The sequence below is a fragment of the Myotis brandtii genome, unplaced genomic scaffold, assembly GCF_000412655.1.
Source record: "Myotis brandtii unplaced genomic scaffold, ASM41265v1 scaffold269, whole genome shotgun sequence".
NCBI lineage: Eukaryota > Metazoa > Chordata > Mammalia > Chiroptera > Vespertilionidae > Myotis > Myotis brandtii.
Window position 1 is genome coordinate 703,752 of NW_005360226.1, and position 21,822 is coordinate 725,573.

Below are 21,822 nucleotides of genomic sequence, written 5' to 3' on the forward strand. Positions count from 1 at the left end.
GCCCCCAACTGCCCTCCCCTGCCGGCCAGATTGCCCCCAACTGCCCTCCCCTGCCGCAACCCGCCTCCTCCGCCAGGACCTGCCTCCTCTGCATGAGGCGGCAGAGACGCCGGGACTGGCCTCCTCTGCACCACGCAGAGTCGCAGAACCTCCAGGCCTCACCGTGTGGAGTGGCCACCGGCCCGCCTCCGCTGTGTGCGCAGGCATCTTGTGGTGGCCATCTTGTGACGATGTTGCGAAAGAGCGTGACACCACCTAGGCTTTTATTATATGGGATACCTGCCTGTTTAATTGAATTTTTCATTTTTTAGCTAGAAGTATAGACATCAAATACAGAGGCAAAGCCAGGAGAATCAACTGATGAGCACTTTTTTGACAATTATAAAGGTTTCATTCATTCCACTTTAGTTCACTACAAGAATGTCAATATTTTCTGCGTCTCAACTTGTTTCCTTCTGCTTTAACTTACTTTCTTGGATTGCAGAGAATATTTCTTTAGTCTTTTATGTGTTCTTCTCATTCTTCTCCCCCTCTATTCTTTCATTTTATTGTTTTTTTCTCTGTTTTACATTTTCAATGTTTAGAAAAACAAAAAGGAAAAGCCACAAAGCTTACCATTTCCACCAAGGACAAATATAAGAACATCCCAGCAGTAACTGTCAGGATCCAATTTTGAACACAAGGATCAGTTGATACTGAGAGGCCAACGTACAGTCCTATGAAGGCAGTTAGAGCACTTATAAAATTCATCAGGATGGCAATTTTAATAGGAAGCCCAGAGCTTAGGAGCACAGCAAAGTCTCCTAAATTTTAAGGGAAAAAAAAAAGAAAATATAATTATCGATTCACGGATGATGGCTTTGGCAGAGTAATGTGCTATTAGGTTGTTTCAAGTGTCAGCAACTGGGATCAATTTTATAAGTTAAGTTGAATGATCAGTTAAGAAACCATTTTCCTATATTTCTCTAGGATTCATAGCTAACACATTACACAATTAGGAAGTTACATTTCAAGAGTTTTATTCCTTTTACTGCTCCCGAAGATAGTGTAGCGGGAACTGTGACATACTCTTTAGTTTCTAATGTCCTGCTGTCCTGTGGCATTTTCAGCTTAGATAAATGCAAAATAAAGCAAAAGGAAGGAACTCTTGCCTTTCGTGACAGCATGGATAGACCTGGAGATTATAATGCTAAGCAAAATAAGCCAGAGAGAGAGAGAGAAACACCATATGATCTCACTTATATGTGGAATCTAATGAACAAAATAAACTGACAAACAAAATAGAAACAGAGGCATGGAAGTAAGGAACAGAATGACAGCTGTCAAAGGGGAAGTGGGTGGATCGGAGAGGATAAAAAAGGTGAAGACAATGGCCAAAGAACATATATATAAAAATTTTAAAAATAAAAATAAATAAATAAAGCTCTTGCTGGCCCAGGGTTTCTAAATCTTTTTGCTTGGAAACTTGCCAAGCAAAATCACAAGGTAGTAAACATGATGTGGGCTTTCATCATTTACTTATGTCAGAACTGCTTGGGGAAAAGAGAAAACCACTTAACATGAGATTTTAAAACCATTGCCAAAGTTGATCGGGAAAACAAATTTTTTTATTTGGAAAATGTTTCAAAGCCTTGATGATTTGAAAAACATCGCATTCTCTCTTTTCCTCCAAGAGAAGAACGGCCTATTAATCTGAGAGCCTCTATTTCTTTGCATTCAGTTTTCAGGATTGAGACGAAGCTGAAACTCAGTAAAGACAGCCAAGGGACTGAGTTTCCCAGTTCCATTGTATAATTGGTCCAATGTATAATTGGTCTTAAAACATCTTTGCTGGCCTGTCACCCATTGCCACTCTCCCCTGTGGTTTTATTATAGTAGGTTAAAGCAGGACCATAGAATAGGTCCACCCAGACCAGGCACATTTCAATGGATTCAGGAAGGGCATAAACTGCTTCAAGAAGCTTGGGTCAGTAGTGAGTTGACAATAGGTCTTCAAACACTAGCCACTAAGCACAGAGAACAGGGCTGGCCCAAGGGGGCAATGTAGGTCTGAAAATGGGAGCAGAAAGAATGACAGCCGGAGTCCTCTTTCTAAGGTACATGTGTGCCTGGAGCCAGCCTCCCTCTTTCTGGGTCTGCCTCATTCATGTATATTCTATCTCATCTTGGTTCTTGGGAGGCAGGATTTGAATTTCAGGGCTATTAAGATTATCCAGAAAAAGAGTCTTATGTGCATCTGTTACCATACGCCTGTCATATCAATTTTACAGTTGGCTTTAGATGTCTTGTATAAATCCGGTTGATGAAACCATGGTTTGGCTTTCATTTAAATATTTTGTCTCATTGGCCTGTTTGCTGACATCATGGGTAAAGTTCCCCAGATGATGTTTTCCCACAGTTACTATGCAGATTTTAAAGTTCTTTAAAGGGAAGTTTCTCTGAATGACTTTCTCCCACATAGAATTCTCCAGAATCCAGAGTCACTCCTGGCCCTGGGAAACATAGAGTCCAATTAAATTTTATCCCAAGATACAGGATTTTTTTCTAGTTCTTTTCTGCTTTTTAAATAAATTCTGAAAGAAAAATATTCATCTTTTCATCATATTTTGTAAAAGGAAGCCTAGGAAACCATCGCTAGAAATCTGTTATGACGTTCTCAACCAGCAGGAAACAGTTAGACTTACCCATTTCATGTGGAATTTCATGACACAAGATAGCTATTGTCGTGGTTATTCCAGACTCTGATGAAGACGAGAAGGCTGCTCCTATCACGAGGCCATCAGCAAAATTATGCAGGCAGTCCCCCACCAGTATCATTATTGCTAACGAGCTCATGGGTTTGCCTAAAATATCCAATAAAGGTGTGAGAAGCATTAAAACAGTGTTATATATTTCATGGAATCCGTCCAACACAGCTAACTTTCCCATCCACTTGTGACATTCTTAAATTGCATCCGATTGGGTAACCCCATTTTGTCTCAGTTTTTGAAATAAGTCAGGACTGAAGATGCAAATGTGTTAACCGATATACTGTCACTTTTTTAAATGGCTCTATTTTTTAATGAGATAAATTGTGCACTGGCACTCACTATTCTATCACCTTGTCCAGCTGTGCCAAAATTAAAATATTTTTATAACCTCCCAAAATACCAACAATGACCTTGCCATGTGTGTCCTTTGTAAAGCATTTTAAGATAACTTAAGAACCTCCCTGCAGAATGTCATTAAAATGAAGTCTTTTTCCAAAACTGTCCCCTCTGAGTCAGACTGTCCTTAGTGGCAACCTGCAGGAGTGCCCTTTCTGCCAGGGTGTGACCACTGTTTCCCTGTCTGGTGGTTGTTAATCACCCTGACAAAGTGTCTCATCCACTGACCATTGGTGACCTCGGCAGAACCACTTCCAACTCTGCTGAACCCACAGTTGGCTCTGGAACAGCTACTTAATGTTCTTATCTTTCTGAAATGTCAGTGCGAGGCCAGCTAGACATTGAACAAAATATGGAGACGCTGTTTTCATGGGATTCTATTGCATAATATACACGATCTGATTGGTGAAGAGTCAATGAGCTAATTTAGATTATAATGGGTTTAGTTATGAAATAATTTGGATCATAACTGGGGTCAAGTTTTTAACACAGAGAATTTCTGTTTTCAAAAACCTAAGAATGTATGTCAGCATAACAATTAATGGAGTTGCAAAAGGTATTTCAGAGATAACATTCTGACAGTAAATGACCGAGGCATACCATTTGAAGAGAAAAGCCATTAAAATCAAGTATCTTAGTCTAAAACTTCATTAATTACTCACTTGCTCTCCATTGGGTGACAGGTGTGAGTAGTAGCTACTGTTGCTGTTAGAATTGAACACAGCATTCTAATAACTGTACACTCAATAAAAATAGGAAGAGGGTGCCTCCTGATTTCTGTTACATGGTCTAAGACCACAGGGGGACTCTGCTACGATATGGTTTGCTCTTTTATTTGGGAGGATATAACCTGACTCATTTCATGTCCCACATCGGGAAATAAGTAACTTCAGTCAAGTGAACAGAAGATATAGCCCAGACTGTAAGCCAGGAGATAAGTGTTTTTGACTGTGTTGCAAAGATTTCCCATGCATTTTGCTTCTAACAATCATGCTTTATTTAGAACTATCACTGTGAGACTGAGTTATATCCTCCTTGTAGTTTACTAATTCATTTTATTTTTTATTAAAAATAAGAAGATTCCAGGCAACAGTCATAAAAACACAGACTACCAGTACATCTCAAATTATTGAATTCTGGGAGTTCTTGTTGGCTTTGCCTGGAAACTCTCAGAATCTAATAATGCTTACCAGGTCCTGAGCTATTCCTGCTACTTTTCAGAAATAAAGCTCTTCTTTGCGAAACCATAATAAAATGAAATAATTTAAAATAATACATTGGACAACATTGCAGCATGCAAATAAGTTGTAATTCCCACATGTCTACATGTAGGTAGTATTGCTATTAATAGCATATGTTCAAAGTGGAAAATTTTTACCCAGTTTATATTCTACTAAGAAACAGTGTGGCTTGTTTTTGTTTTCTGTTATTTTATTATCTCTGATTATAGGTTTCTAAATAACAAATCATGGGCATGTAATAAGCCACAAGACAAGTTACATTTTTGCATGTAAGCCAGAGGAATATGTTGGCATATTGTTAAGATAATTGAAACATTATTCAGCAGAAGGTAAACCAAGCGTTCACTGGTGATTTAATGTACTCATTACAGAATTATCAATAATATTTACCTTTCCTTATGTACCTGGCAGTCATATTGAGTTACATGTTTCTGACTTACCAGAGATTTTCCATGGTGGAACATGGGCTGGACCTTGTATCATTTTGCTTTCTGTTTATTTAAATCAAACTGTGGGTAGGATTTTCACATCCTGTCTTTGGAAACACAAGCTGAACTCTACCAGTGAGGTAATATGAAATAAGTAATCAAATATTTGAAGCTAATTCAATATGTCCCTGGCAAAAGGGCAGTTGAGTAATTGAATTTGGTTTTTTTCACTATTCACTCTGTATGCCAAGCTTGATATCTGAAGTGGATAGATATGAGGCCTGTAAGGTATCTGAATAGGACCACTGTGACTCCCTGAGCTAGCATCTGCTCTTTGCTTCTAATTTGACTGAGCACATCCTTCTTGCCTCTTGCTTCCTTTCAAAAACAAAAACAAAGAAATGTCTATTGTCAGGGATTCTAAAATATCTCCTAGAAATGAAGATTTAAAAGGAAAAAATTTCCCAACAATGTCCTGAAAGCAGAATTGGACACATTCTGTAATTATATATTTTGAATCAAATAAATAAATTACAGAAATATATCTGACACGTTTAGAATGGTGATCCATCCCAACCACACTGCAAACTATAAATAAAGACCATTCTTATTTTAATAATCTCATGCATCAGTGTCTGAAGCATGGCACGTTCTTAAATGAATGAAAATGTAAGAAGACACATAGGCACATGCATTAATAAATGATCACAGAGAAGTTGTTGGTACATTAGCATTTCCTCAGCGCCTCAATGCTGGAGCTTACTAGCTAGGTAATCTTGGGCACTGACTTAGCCTCTCTAACAATTGGTTGCTTCACTTGTATAATTTGGATAATAATTATTCTTATTTTATTAAACTGTAGGAGGGTTAAATGAGATAACCCATGCCTAGTTTTTAGCACTGTGCTTGGCATATAGTAATTGTTCAATAAATGGCAACTATTTTTATTATTGGGAAACTAACTTATTATAGTAGAATGGGAATAACTAATCATAACTTAGCATTGATCATGCTTAACATTAAAACACTAAGAAGAGTTTGTAACAAAAAGGTAACGTAACTGAGAAAACTGGGACAAAGATTCAGGAGCAACTGATAAAAACTAAAACAGACCAAAACATTCTAAGAATTATTCACAAACATAAGCAAAAGGAAATAAACTTCTATCCAAAATTAGTAAATTATAGTCAGAAAAGGATTGGTTGAAAATTACATCAGCAAATAAGTTGTAGAATAAGATGTGAATATTAAGGTATCACTGATTTGAACTCCACCAGCTTAAATGTCAATATCACAAATGAGATAAGCATTTATGATCAATTTTCAGTAGACAGTGATAGAAGACAAAAAAAGCAATGATGCCTTCATACTTCACAGGAAGTGAAAGGCTTAATCATCATGTAACTATGATTTTAAAGGAACTCTGATAACCACATATGTACTTACACTAATTGAAGTTTTTAGATCAGTTTTAAGCAATTAGGGGAAACAGCATTTTTTAAAGAATGGAGTAAAGTTGATATTAATGTTTGGTATGTTTCACAGGCTGATGGGAATAAGCCTATTAAAAATTCTATTGCAAAAATTTTAATAATGAAATACATAACAAATTTTTGACATTTATTTCAAAGCAGACATAACCTTTATCTATGACATTTTCTACCTTTAATGTTTAGCTTTTATGAATTAGTACTCACATTTTCTTTTTTGCATATATCAGTAGTTTGTGTATTATGGGGTAGTATTGTTTTTTTCCCCTTTTTATTTATTTTTCCTCATTACCATTTATCTCCCCCATACCCTCTTCCAGCTCCACCCAACCCTCCTCCCCCACAATCACCACACTCTTGTCTGTGTCCATAGGTCTTCCTCTTTTCTTCTCTGTGAGTACTTACACTTTCTGTTGGAGGCTGTCATACCGCCTATAGGAATTTCAGCTGCCTGGGATTCCTCTGGGCCTTTCTATTTTAAATGAAAAAATAAATTATAAAAGATAAGCAATGGTCATCTTTTTTGTTGAAAAAATGAAGCATCTGAAGAGTTTTGTTGATTTTTAAAGGATAGTTGAACACTCTAGAGCAGTGGTTCTCAACCTTCTGGCCCTTTAAATACAGTTCCTCATGTTGTGACCCAACCATAAAATTATTTTCGTTGCTACTTCATAACTGTAATGTTGCTACTGTTGTGAATCGTAATGTAAATATCTGATATGCAGGATGGTCTTAGGCGACCCCTGTGAAAGGGTCATTCGACCGCCAAAGGGGTCGCGACCCACAGGTTGAGAACCGCTGCTCTAGAGCATATTAGAACTTCTAAATTTCACAGACACACATAGAAGGTATGGCTGGGAATCTGAAGGCATTTGCATCATCTGCCTTTAGGTGCAAGTAGCCCTCAGGGAGAGCAGAGCCCTCCATGGAGCGCCAGAAGCTACCAAGACCATCTGTAACGCAGGCTCCTGAATGATGGAGCCTTTATGAAACCTAAAGTTGTAAAAAAAAAAAAAAAAAAAAAAAAAAAAAAAAAGATTCTTAACTCTTGACCTAATTTAGCTCTTTTCCTGATTATAGATCTAAAATTCATCTTTTGATCTTTAAGCAGATTGTGTATTGTGGGTGGAGAAGTAACCCATGCCAACACATACTTCATTTCCTTCATCGTGCCATAATATTCTGATTTTCTTGCTTTACCAGTCAGTAAGAGAATCTTGGCGATTAAGAAGGAATATTAAAAGAATGAGAAAAGACAAATATAATCATTTTGGAAAGTTTTCTCATCCTTTGATATGCTGGGGAAGTGAGATTTTGAAATGGACGTCTATGAGTTAGGATTACGTGATTTTATTTCTGAGACGGACTCGTGGTTCAGTTCCTGGAAAGTCACTTTTCCTCCCTACACCTCAGATTTTAATTTTATTATATAAAAAGAATAATTTTTACCTGCTTTTAAATATGTTGTTTTGAAAGCACATTTATATAATTCCATCATCCAAAATTGTGGAGACTTTGAGACAAATTTAATGTGAGGCATAGCATCTTTTTTTTTTAATGTAAAACAAGAAGTAAACTTAAAGTTCACATGTTAAATAATAGCATGTATTCAAAAAATGTAATGATAGGAAGTTTCTTAGAAAAGGATGCCGAGAAGAAGACCTGAAGGATATAGGTTAAAGGAGGTAGACAGACCTCTTGCCTGAAATTGGTGTATCTAGAATGATCCCCCCAAAAAATGTATTTGTTTGTTTTTTTATATTATACTAGAGGCCTGGTACACAAAAATTTGTGCACTTGAGGGGTCCCTCAGCCCGGCCTGCGCCCTCTCGCAGTCCGGGACCCCTTGGGGAATGTCCCCCTGCCAGCTTAGGCCTGCTCCCTGGGGGATTGGGCCTAAGCTGGCAGTCAGACATCCTTCTGGCAGCCCAGGAGCCATCAGACATTAGTCAGACATCCTTAGGGGCAGGAGTGGCTCCCACCACCACTGCTGCACTGGCCAGCCATGAGCCAGCTTCCATCTGAGTGGCGCTCCCCCTGTGGAAGTGCACTGACCACCAGTGGGTAGCTCCTGCGTTGAGCGTCTGTCCCCTACTGGTCAGTGTATCATAACGACTGGTTGTTCTGCCGTTAGGGTCAATTTGCATATTACCCTTTTATTATATAGGATTAAGGCCTGATTATAATAAAAAGTCACTATGGTTCCATTAAAAGTCAGGAGTTCAAATATTTATTTCAGGATATTTTTCTCCAAAAAGTTATATAATATCATACTCTGTAAAGGAATTTAGAAGCAAACAACCATAATTCCTCGTTGATTGGAAAGGATTGTAAATTCCCTTCCTGCCTGAAAAATGAGAAATTGAACCAAATAGTTTTTAAAGTTCATATTATTTCTATTTGTTTAGCTTTGATCTTGCAGCTTAAATAATAAAAGGAATGGTGAATATATTATTAATGAACCAGCATATTCAAATACAGCCAAACACTTTAAGTTAGCATCAGAGATTCTCTTATACACATCTTGAGGTTCTGGACCCTTCAATCAAACATAAGAAATGGAGTCTACATTTAGAGTGATTTTTAAAACTAATCTCAGCCTAAAGTTATCTTCTTTCCAACCACATGTGAAATAAACACAACAGGGCTTTTAAAATCAATTTTAAAGGAACTGTTTTGTTCCTATCTTTGAATTAGCTCTAGATCTGCAATCTATTGCCTGACTTCTGTTTTGCTGTGTTACTGCCTCAGGAATAGCTTACTTGTCTCTACTTGGTTAGGAATCTATCCTTGAACTGTAAACCCCTTCCCCAGGGCCACGGTTATAGGAGGCAAGTTTTCTGTCTCTTACATATTACTTTCATATTTTGCCTGTTTCTTTACTTGTACTTTGAGAATTAGAATGGGAATACTGTGTTGAAGCTGATTGGATGTTGTGTTTTGAGAATTCATATGGACAATTTTGTTATGGAAAATACAATGCAACAGAAGGCACTTAATGAGACATCTCATTGGGCAGACATCCACATTGTGAAATGAACACCTAGATGCACTCCTAGATGCACGAATTCCTCATTTAACACTTATTTACATCCACCTAGCCATGGCTAGGGATGACTCAGAATGCAAAACTAAGTCAAGGTCAACTGGTTTATGAAAACTTGTAAACCAAATCATTGAGTTGCTGTATATTATATCAATCTAATCCATACTTGTTTCAAATTGGTGCAGATAGCAAAGATTTGAATCTATGGAACATGTTTTTTACACTTTAAAACAGCTTTCAGGCACTTGGCAAAGTTTTCCAAATTAAAAAATGGAAAAGTTTTCCAAATTATTTATCGTGGTCAAGAATATAGGTAAGTCAAGAGTGGATTCTATATCTATCCTACTGATTTTCTATCTAATAATCAAGAAATAGAGGAGAGAAGGTAATCAAACTAGTATTACAATTCAGATCGGCAACCTACCAATGGGATAGTTGAAGCAGACTTGCCTCTGCCCGACTGGTCACTTACTTCAGAGTTGAGTGCCAGGTGGTGGGAATGTCCCACGTGCCCGTTAACCAACGGCTCACTCTGCTGGGTGAGGATGGTTTGAAATTAGTTCTGAGGGTGAAAGAATGCAGGTGCAGCCTTTGTCAATTCCATGGTTCTGTTTAACATTTTGCTTTTTGGCCAAAGTGGTGGGTGACACAAAAAGGGGAATGGGAAAATCTCACTGTGATAAATAGTTGCTAAAATGCCTCACCTTGGAGCTTGAAGAACAGGACTGCTTCATGCATATTCAGAATGCTTTAAGAATGCAATTTTAAAAGACTCAAACAGTGATGGCTTTTATAATGTCATTTTTATTTACTACAAAATTAAATTTTGATTTTTTTTTCTCATGGAGATACCAAAAGGATGATAAGTGAAACTGCATTATACTCTAAAACTACTAAATAAAAATCTCCAGATTTTAGAAGCACTTGTAGCTTCTAAAACATGTGCGTTCTTTTTATTTTACACAATATCATGAATCTTAAAATTATGTTCTTAAAACTTATTTTAAGTTCCCTGAAAAATATGACAATCTGAATAAATGCTACATTTTCAGATTTTATTTCACTCATTTCCATCCTGGTTAAATTTCTCATTATTGCACATCAGTTGATTCGTTAGCTTAGCAATTTAGTTTTCCGAGTCCAGGGATGCTAATATATTGTGTATAAGCAGTGATCTATTATTGTGGGGTTTTTTATGCTTATTAAGTTTAGAGCCGCTTTTATGGAAATTAATGTCCCAAACTTCTTTAGCAGGAGATGTGACTGAAGCTTGAATTGTCAATTTTAAGTCACATCCTAGCTTGGGCCGGAGGCCAAAAAACAAACCTGCTTCATAGAAGAGGAATTGTTTTTCAGGATTCTGTTGAAAATCTATTTATTATAAAAACTTTCAAATATACAGAAAAATGGAAAGAACTGTGATGTGAACACTTACATCTACTTCCTGGTCCTGTCAATGACATTGTGCTCACTCTATTTTTAACACACATCTAGCCACCTAGGAACCTTCTACCCATCTACAGAACCATCTTCCTTTTATACATAAAGTAGAATTTTTGAATAAACTTAGGAATGATAAAAAAAGAAGTGCTGATATTTTAAAAGTCTACTAAAGTTTGGCCTGAGCACAGTCAGGGTTAAGAAAAATCCATAGAAGACTGCAGAGCATCAGGACTTTGTAAAGAAAACTTGCTTTATTTTAGTCCCCTGGAGTCTTCCAAACGTGTTTACCTTTTAACCATCCACCAAACAGTTCAACTATTTTCTTATTGGTGCAAAAAAACAAAATCATAAATTAACAACACTGTGTTTTATGTTTCATCATATATGTAGAAATTAATCAAATACAGGCCCAAATGAAAACAATGATTCAAGCTAAAGTTAAAAAAAAAAGGATTTCTTACAAATACCATTTCTGAGCTCCTTGTTTTTAATATTTTTAAATGTCCTTAAGATACAAAATAATGGGTAATTTTGTGAATTCTCAAAATTTTTGTTTGCTTGTTTGGTTTTGATTAGAAAAGTCATTCAAAACATTGATTGATAGCTAAGCCTCTGGGCCCCTTCATTCTCAGACGTGAAATAGTCCCCTGTTTCTAACCTAGCCATGAAGGTCAGGTTGCAGATTGTCACGAGTACATCACCAAGCCAGCTACAGATGTTTCAAAGATTAGTAACGGGATTCACAGGGAAGCCAGAATGACCTGTGTATTCTGGAAATCAGAGCCTCATCCCTTACATAGACATCTTCATGAAAACGTCAATTACTTTTGAACAAGTACAATAAAAGATGGATATTATGAAGCCCAAAAGCAAAGGATATATCAAATTTAAACTGTACCTTGACATTTGGTGATACAAGAAGAATAAAACATTTTTCTATCAAGAAAAATCCATGGATGCCTCCAATTAGTCCCAACAGTTTCCAAATGTGACCTTTGCTTTCATGGAAATGCCCAGACTCTGAGGCTTCCTGCTTATGTAAACCAAGAACCTAAAAAAATAAAAATTAAAAAAAAAATAAGAGAGAGAGAGACATAAAGAAATAACTTTTGATGATTTAAATATTAATTAGTAGGTCCAGTATTGAATATATTCAACTTTCATTCTGGGGCACCCCATGACAACTCCTGAAATAATTTGAAGCCCAGTTTGCTTTTAGATGTATAAATGCTTCCACCGCAGGGTTTAATTCCTGTCAAATAAAATGTGTACAAGAGGAAAGAAGGGAGAGCTGTGAGTAATTTCTGCTTATGAACACAATAAAGCCTAAGCTTATTTCAGCAAGTGGCCTAAATTTTCATGCATTCTTAGTCCTTTCGCTGAATTGTTTTCCAGGAGTTCAAAAATATCTGCACAGCAATGCCTTGTAGCAAGTCACTGTATTTTATATCCAGAACAAATACAAAGGTATATTTCATCTGGCCTTTATTTTCCCCATGCCCCACTGCAATTAAAGAATATTTTTAATAATTGTTCAGAGAAGTAAAAAATCTGCCTGAAAGACATTTTCTGTTCAAGGCATACTATATGCCGGGCAATACTGTCAGCAACCTGAGACAGAAAAGGATACAGGAAAAGCATTAGGAATTTTCCTCTAGTTGACTCATCTATTGGTTGACTCACTACATTGGTTGACCTCATAATCTCTTATGAGCTAGTAATCATTATGTATCATATTCCTTTCCCAGGAGATGGCAATTTAAGAACTAGCTCAGTGGTTTCCACATTTAGGGTGTTACTGACCATTAAAAAAGAGAAAAACAAGATTATATATGCACATATTTTATATGTATATATTTATACGTATATGTGTGCAATAGATATTTATGTGTGCAAACATATATTTACACACAAGTGTATGAATGAGCATATACATTGAGTTACAAAACCAACATATGTTGGTCAACTTTTTCTTTTGGTAAAGACATTAACGGATGCCTACCTAATATTTGTAATTATGATCCTACATAATAAAGAGGTAATATGCGAATTGACCATCACACCCTCGCATAAGATGGCTGGCAGAGGAGGGCAGGTGAGGGCGATCAGGCCAGCAGGGGAGGGCAGTTGGGGGAGACCAGGCCAGCAGGGGAGGGCAGTTGGGGGAGACCAGGCCAGCAGGGGAATGCAGTTGGGGGTGACCAGGCCAGCAGGAGAGGGGAATTGGGGGGTGATAGGGCTGGCAGGGAGCAGTTAGGCATCAATCAGGCTGGCAGGGGAGCGGTTAGGGGGTGATCAGGCTGGCAGGCAGAAGCTGTTAGGAGCAATCCAGCAGGTAGACAGGCGAGGGGTTGGGAGCCAGCAGTCCCAGTTTTGTGAGAGGGATGTCCGACTGCCGGTTTAATCGGACATCCCCCGAGGGGTTCCAGATTGGAGAGGGTACAGGCTGGGCTGAGGGACAAACCCCCCCCCCTCCCAGTGCACAAATTTCGTTCACCAGGTCTCTAGTTGTTTCATAACATAGAGAATATTGTAATATCACAGAACAGGAAAGAAACAATCCTGGAATAAAATGCACATCTTTAAGTGGAATAAATTTAGCTAAATGGCACTTTTTTTTGGGGGGGGGGTCATTTCTCTGCAGCCCTTTGAACACTTGTCATGGATCACATTCAGGAACCTCACTGATTTTTTAGCTTTCCAGCACCTTTGTACTGCATCTTCCTCTTCCCAATAACTTTTGTCCTCGTCTGGCTCCTTGAATAAAACTGCCTTCCAAAGTTCATGAAACCCAGCTAATCTTTTCAGTTCCCCTCATGCCTTGTTTCTGCAGAGCCAGTCCACAGTCCCACCCACACCAATCCACCCCTGCTGCCTGGAGCGATGTCACCCCGACCTGGGGAGACCCAGGAGGCCTTCAGATCCTTTTGCCGTTTCCCTGGATCCTGGGAGCAAACAACTCTGCAGCCACTGCAGTGACCTAGAAAAAGGCCTCGGCCACCGCCTCAAGCCAAGAAGCCCTGAAATATTTCCAGAAAATTAGATTACAGGGGAAATTAAAACTAATAATGGTTTGTTTCATTTCTCCAATGCTCAATTGGCCATTTTCAGAATGTCTAATATTATTGAGCCTCTAAGCAACAAGAGTGACCCTGTAGGAAAGTGCCAGAGGCGCGTGGAAAATTTTAACATCTCAGACTTTCTGAGAGGATGGATCATTTGCTCATCACAAGAGATTTCAGAGGAAATGGACACCCTCATCTGAAGACCCTTCTGCCTGAACTCGTTGGCATCTCAGGTCCTAGTCCTTCCATTTCTGACAAATAAAGAGCCTTAAAATACTTCAACAGAGAGCCAATTCCTGGTGCTTCCACTTTTCTTACAGGAAATCTGTACTCCCAGTGCACAAATTTCGTTCACCAGGTCTCTAGTTGTTTCATAACATAGAGAATATTGTAATATCACAGAACAGGAAAGAAACAATCCTGGAATAAAATGCACATCTTTAAGTGGAATAAATTTAGCTAAATGGCACTTTTTTTTGGGGGGGGGGTCATTTCTCTGCAGCCCTTTGAACACTTGTCATGGATCACATTCAGGAACCTCACTGATTTTTTAGCTTTCCAGCACCTTTGTACTGCATCTTCCTCTTCCCAATAACTTTTGTCCTCGTCTGGCTCCTTGAATAAAACTGCCTTCCAAAGTTCATGAAACCCAGCTAATCTTTTCAGTTCCCCTCATGCCTTGTTTCTGCAGAGCCAGTCCACAGTCCCACCCACACCAATCCACCCCTGCTGCCTGGAGCGATGTCACCCCGACCTGGGGAGACCCAGGAGGCCTTCAGATCCTTTTGCCGTTTCCCTGGATCCTGGGAGCAAACAACTCTGCAGCCACTGCAGTGACCTAGAAAAAGGCCTCGGCCACCGCCTCAAGCCAAGAAGCCCTGAAATATTTCCAGAAAATTAGATTACAGGGGAAATTAAAACTAATAATGGTTTGTTTCATTTCTCCAATGCTCAATTGGCAATTTTCAGAATGTCTAATATTATTGAGCCTCTAAGCAACAAGAGTGACCCTGTAGGAAAGTGCCAGAGGCGCGTGGAAAATTTTAACATCTCAGACTTTCTGAGAGGATGGATCATTTGCTCATCACAAGAGATTTCAGAGGAAATGGACACCCTCATCTGAAGACCCTTCTGCCTGAACTCGTTGGCATCTCAGGTCCTAGTCCTTCCATTTCGGACAAACAAAGAGCCTTAAAACACTTCAACAGAGATCCAACTTCCTGGTGCTTCCACTTTTCTTACAGGAAATCTGTACATTCTCCATTGGGCATGGTGGTCCAAATGAGGAGAGGTTAATGATGCTACTATTACAGAGGTACAGGCAAAGTCAAGGGTGCAGATACAGAATAATGAGACAACCAGAAACTTGCCACCCCAGGAAACCATTAGCACTCAGGGATGAAAAGGCAAAGGTTGGAAGTAATGTTGCTGAAGCTCAGTGGGAGGGAGAGCTGGGAGGAGGCCTCCATGGGAGCTGTAGGACTGCAGGTTAACTGCTGCTTCTACACCGGCGATTTTCAACCTTTGTCGCCTCATGGCACGCACACTAATGACCAAAATTCTGGGGCACAACAAAAAATAGGTATAATTTTGATTCATTCACACCAAATGGCTATTGTGTTGGCTGTTGTCATTTTTTTATTTGACAATCTAAGGGAAAAGAGGTCGGTATCCCTGACTAAATATTGCAACTTTTAAAAATTGCAATTTAAATTGCAATGGCACACGGGTTGGAAATCGCTGTTCTAGAGCAAGTACCAGAGCCAGGAGGGGGCAGGAAGATACACGCCTGCCCCTCACGCCTCCTCCCCTCACTTTCTGTTGGGCCTCACATTGGCTGAACCCAACAACAATAACAGCCTGCGAGGGGCCTGAGGAGATGCAATCTTCCCAGCACAAAAGACAGCAGAGAAGGGCAGAGAATGAAACCGTTTGAGTTTGGAGGGGGGGGGGGGGCACTGGGGAAAGCCAGTGCGATGCTTACAGCCCATTCATCTTTATTTACAGGTAATTAGTAAGTGCTTACTGAATTTTTCTTAGTAGGAATCTACATCTGGTCACCTTTTTTTTTTAATTTCAAAAATAAGCATAGCGTGGTGAACATAATAATTGGTCATCTCTTTTTTCCTACACGTTTTGCAGACATAATATGCATTTCCAAGGAAAACACTGGCCACTATGTCTCCTCATCCAAGGTGCTGTGAAATTTTGCATAAGTACCTCCAATTGCTAAACTTAAGGAGAAATTGGACCTACTCTATCTGACATGGAAGGAAAAAAAAAAAGCTTACCTGAGGGATAAGGTGGAGCAGAGCATCCCCAGAGAGTGTCCCAACAGCCAGGCCCACAAAGAGCTGTAGGATGAGCCTGTAGTTCTCCCCGCAGCTGTGGAAGAGGATCAGCGCTGTCCCGAGCATGGAGCCCAGCGTGAGCAGGGCCACAGCCACCGTGCTGTAGCCGTATTCTAAGCGGGAAGGAGAATGCAAAAGCAGTCAGTGCTCACACCCTCTGCGAGTGCCTCAGCTGGTGCAAGTGACAGAAGAATCTGTCTTACTGTACAGTCCATAGGGCTATGAAATTGTTTATGTGTTATACTGGGTAAAATGTTTTCATTTTTAAGAATGAGAAGATTTGCCCTAACCGGTTTGGCTCAGTGGATAGAGCATTAGCCTGCAGACTCAAGGGTCCCAGGTTCGATTCCGGTCAAGGGCATGTACCGTGGTTTCGGGCACATCCCCAGTGGGGAGTGTGCAGGAGGCGGCTGATCGATGTTTCTCTCTCATCGATGTTTCTAACTCTCTATCCCTCTCCCTTCCTCTCTGTAAAAAAAACACAACACCAATAAAATATATTTTTAAAAAATCAATAAAAACATATTTTTTTAAAAAAAAAGAATGAGAAGATTTTCACCAAACAACCCTGCTGCTTTAAAATTACCCCAATGACCTCTTATTAAAAAAGCACTGTGGGCCCGAGCTGGTGTGGCTCAGTGTCGATCCATGCACCAGGAGGTCACGGTTCGATTCCTGGTCAGGGCACGTGCCCAGATTTGGGGCTCGATCCTCAGTAGGGGGCATGCACCAGGAGGCAGACAATCAATGTTCCTCTCTCATCGATGTTTCTCTTCCTCTCACTTGCTCTTTCTCTAAAATCACTAAAAACATATTTTTTAAAAAATCACTGTGGCAAGCAAGGACCTAGCTCACCTCCCACTCCCAAGATATTAATTTCTCTCACTTTAAACCACCACCTCCATGGACAGGTAGTGGTAACGATACCCATCTAATCACACTTAAGCCTTTCGAAGGCAAGGCAGCAGTGTTACGATGGGAGCATGCTGTTTGGGCCCATGGAGACCTGTGTTTGTATACAAAGTGAGTACTTTCTTCCAGAGGTTCTCAAAACTATTTGTAATGTCAAGAGTGTTTATTATTCTCAATGACTAACATGAGTGTTTGCGTTGGTAAAATCTGACCAATGAATGTGTAGCGGTTGGTAATAAACTTGGACAACCTACATTTTGGATTATTGCAATAATATTTTGTAACCTCTAAATTTATTCCATGTTTCTAGCTTCTAGATTTTTTGAAAAATATTCAGAAAGTACAATTTTTAAATTATTCAAACAAAAACAAATGTGTATGAGGGGAGAAGCCAGAGAGGAGGGAAGAAAGAGTAAGATTAATAGAGAGAAAAACGGCTTTCAGATATAAATGATTTGGAGAAAAAGTGTTATCCAAGCCACCATTTCCCTTTGGTTGCAGATACTCTGCTTTCTACTTACTTAGACATTATTAGTAAGTCATGGAAAGCTTGTTTATAAACAATAAAGGAAGGTAATTTCCAAATTAAACTGTCATTTCCTTTAGTGACTACGTACAAATAAATAATAAGTTAAATCAAACAATATAGTTATCATATTCTTTAAAGTCCAGTGTAGATTTTAAGAAACTATCACCTTAAAGCTAACTATCACATAAAATAGCCTATTCTCATTATTCTTGTTCTGTTCTGGAACATTCACTCTCTATATTAGATCATATTAATGATTCTAGCTGATAACATGGTAATAGGCTTGTGATTTTTAAGATGACCTTTACTGAATTATAAGTTCTAATTATAATTATGACTTACTGAATTATAAGTTCTAAATTATATAGGCGTGTAGTATTAAAATTGAGTTGGTGGTATATTCAGAGAAGGCAAAAAACTTTTAAACTTTGATTTTCTCACTCTCATCACCATTCTTTCACTGCTAGGAATCTACTATAAAGTGGTTGTTATTCAATGGATATAGAGGTTCAGTTTTGCAAGATAAAAAAATTTAGAAATCTATTGCACAACAGTGTGAAAATACTTAATACCACTGAACTGTAGATACTACACTTAAGAATAATTAAAATGATAAATTCATGTGTGTGTGGTTTTTTTTTACCACAATTAAAGTTTAAAAAATGATAAAAATGGTTTGGAATGGTCATACACCTAGAAGTTTTATTCTGTTCTAATTTAGTAAAAATACCTATGTTATAAAAAAAATCCCTAGAGACATTCAACCAAGTTTCATATCCCATTCTTCCACAAATAGATTCTATGTGGGAATGTAATACATAAAGACTTTTGAAGTTTAATATGAGAACCTGGGTTCCTAATAAAATTCAAAGTTGCCACATTTTTAGGGTAGCTACAAAAGATCATAAAATGACAAGAACTCACAAAAACAAATTAGGATCTAACATTTCTGAGGTAAAAGGCAAAGTTTCAAGTTCTGCAATCCTTCTCCCCCTCACCTGCCTTGTCCTGAGGGCAGCCACCATGTGGTATTGGAAGAGGATGAACATTTCCTAACTTTAGAGTTTATAGATGTTTTTATGTCCTCTGCGAGCCAGATCTCACCTGCTCCCATATGGCAAGGACAGCCTGAAAACCATTAAATCTCTGACTTTTGTGGCCATTGGACTCTACTAACTAACTTACCCCAGTTCTCTTGGCGTCTTGATTGGAGTCGGGTGACTGACAGACAGGTGTTATGTAAATGTTTCTCGTTACAATAGAACTTAACATGATAAGATGATTGGACTTTGGGTGGTGGGCACACAAAGCAACATACAGATCACGAGTCACAGAAATGCACACTTGGAACCTATATGATCCTACTAACCAATGTCACTCCAATAAATTTAATAAAAAAAAAAAAAGAATAGAATAGCCTGGCCAGGATTGCTCAGTGGTTAAGCGTTGACCTATGAACCAAGAAGTCACCGTTTTGATTCCCAGTCAGAGCACATACCCGAGTTGTGGCTCAATCCCCAGTAGGGGGCGTGCAGGAGGCAGCTGATTGGTGATTCTCTCTCATCACTGATGTTTCTATCTTTCTCCCTTCCTCTCTAAAATCAATAAAAATATATTTTAAAAAGAACATAAATTCTTAGCCATTCCCGAGCAGCTACTTTGCATGGGTCTGAACCTTGATTTGTACGTGGTAATAATGCTTTTTCCTGGAAACTGAATTGGAGGTGATGCTTAGAGATTGAATTTCACCACACTGTTTTCATAATAACATCTCCCTGTGTCCTCCCCTCTTCATCTTATATTTCTGTAATTTCAAAAGGCCAATACAAACCTTACCCTTTTGTTACATAATGCAACATTTTTAAATTGAGAACACTAATGCTCTCTAGTGAGTGTGATTTGTTTGAATGTTTGAATTTTTCTTAGAAAGACTATTCCGTGGAAGGGTCTAGAAGGTCATTAGAAAGATAAAAACTTTTCCATGAATCTGCAGTTCATAAGCCCATCCCCAGGGGCCTGTGTGTACCAAACACTATGACACGAGGTGGAATACAGACATGCTCATGGAAGCTCTAGGTGCCATAGTTTGTCTGCCTCATCATTTCTGAGTCATCATTGACCACGAGGTGCTGAATTATTTAGCTGCTCACTTTTAAGAAAGCCTTCTCCCTCTCAGTAAATGTGGAGTTTTAGCTATGTAGGCCTGGCATGTTTTTGTTCACCTAAAATCTTCAAATGAGTCTCTTGATGCTGCAGAATCTACTGTGAGTTAGAAGTGAGTAGCCAAACATTTCAGCTTTTATGGGCACTGCAGACTATCTCAAAGAAAAAGAAAGGTTACTCTGAAAAAAACATATATAAGGCCCCTAGGTCAATGGTAATATTTTAAAGGTTGCATATGTTAGCTCAAATTTTTTTATCCATCATGGATGTTCTTAGGCAACCTTTTTTTTCTTTTAAATATACAGTGCTTTAAATTACAAAATGCAAATTTGTACATATTATCTCATTTGAACCTCACAGGTACCTTTTTAAGCCTTACAGTAGGGTTCACCTACTGCCCTGATCCAATGGGATACAGGCGAGTGCACTTCTGGGGGTGCCAGTCAGGTCTGGGGGGCTGGTACCTGCCTGCACTGGTCACCATCATGCCAGAGCAGCCTCTTTGGTGTACCCCAGTGTGCCTTCGTTTTTTGTGTTTTGTTTTGCATGTGCCCTGATGTGTGAAAGGATGGGAACCCTGTAGGACATCACTGCTTTCCCACTGTGCAGAACAAGAGATGGGCTCCGGGAAATAAGGACATTGCTGAAGATCACAGAGTTGGCTGGGGATAGAAGCCATGACTCAACTCTGCATTTCTGATTCCAACATTCCATGTGTTCCTTCTCTCATACCATGCCACCTCTCAGCTATGCACTTCCCAGGTGGTCTATAACTAAGTCCGATAGAGGGAACCAAATCAATTTACATAAACTGTATACAAGATGTAAATATTCATTGAAAGCTAGCATAGCACAGTGGTTAAAAACAATGACTGGGATGATGAAGGCCTGGGGCAGGGACGGGGGCAGGCTAGAAAAGGTCAATGGGTGGGAAAGGGGGAGGGGACATAGGTAATGCTTTCAACAATAAAGATTTTTTTTCATAAAAATAAAAGTAAACAATAACTCTGGGAGTAGGTTCCCTGGGTTTGAATCCCTTACCGGAGGTGTGTCCTTGGGCAAGTCACTTAACCTCTATGTGCCTCAGTTTCCACATCTGTAAAATGGGGGGTAATTATCTCGCTCATGGGGATGTTGTGAGGAAAGCATGAGTTGATACATGTAAAATGCTTAGGACAGTGCCTGGATCATAGTAAGCACCCTGCGTTCACGGTTATTATCACACATATTGGGTGCATTCACTTTCTGAGGGAAGAATCCGATCTTACTCTCCAGAGTGGTCGGCGGAAGGTTTGCTTGCTGGTCCTTGGGCAGCTGGCAAGAGCAGCTGAGCAATTGCTGGATGATTCCTGGACTCATTTGCTTAAAGTCCTCCTTAGAAATAGGTGAAAGGCTATTCTGTAGAAATATCTCCACGAGTTGCCCAGCAGAGAAGCAAGTCTGTGTGGGAAAAACATACATTGTTACTAACCTCAGCACATAAACTCACCATCAATTGGCATTCTAGCTAAAATGGACACACGAAGCTGTAGCATAGCATTTAGCATTTACATACCAGCTAGTTGACACAGCTCTCAGCACACAAACTCACCATCAATTGACATTCTAGCTAAAATGGACACACGAAGCCGTAGCATTTAGCATTTACATACCAGCTAGTTGACACAGCATTTGTCAATTGACATCTCTTCTCCACAGATACTATTGTTTTTACCTACTGATATTTACCTAAATCGTTGCAATTTTTCTATTGTATGGGCATATGTATAAGAGATGAGGATTATAAATAAACAGGCCTCTAAAAATTGCCACAAGACATTGTCTATCTCAGAAGTGTTAAGGGTTGGTTTTGTGTATCAAAAATTACATTAAAAAGTTTTATTTTTTTAATTTTTTTAAAAAATATATTTCCTTATTGATTTCAGAGAGGAAGGGAGAGGGAGAGGGAGAAAAAGAGAGAGAGAGAGAGAGAGAGAGAGAGAGAGAGAGAGAAACATCAATGATGACA

At 38.9% G+C, this 21,822-nt stretch overlaps 1 protein-coding gene across 4 annotated transcripts in view; it reads right to left on the reverse strand.

The window, feature by feature from the left end:
* The window catches only part of SLC39A12 (solute carrier family 39 (zinc transporter), member 12), an 80,847-nt gene that overhangs the window by 21,861 nt on the left and 37,164 nt on the right, over window positions 1–21,822 (reverse strand). Inside the window, exons 6-12 of one of the 4 annotated variants that reach the window (XM_005868444.2) lie at window positions 21,083–21,254; window positions 16,151–16,323; window positions 11,693–11,845; window positions 9,776–9,883; window positions 6,711–6,777; window positions 2,685–2,843; window positions 616–803 (exon numbers count right to left, since the gene is read on the reverse strand). In XM_005868444.2, the coding sequence (XP_005868506.1) occupies window positions 616–803; window positions 2,685–2,843; window positions 6,711–6,777; window positions 9,776–9,883; window positions 11,693–11,845; window positions 16,151–16,323; window positions 21,083–21,254 (1,020 nt within the window). Of the gene's footprint in view, window positions 1–615; window positions 804–2,684; window positions 2,844–6,710; window positions 6,778–9,775; window positions 9,887–11,692; window positions 11,846–16,150; window positions 16,324–21,082; window positions 21,255–21,822 lie in introns of all 4 variants that reach the window. The other 3 variants (XM_005868443.2, XM_005868445.2, XM_014541395.1) reach the window with 3 other exon arrangements.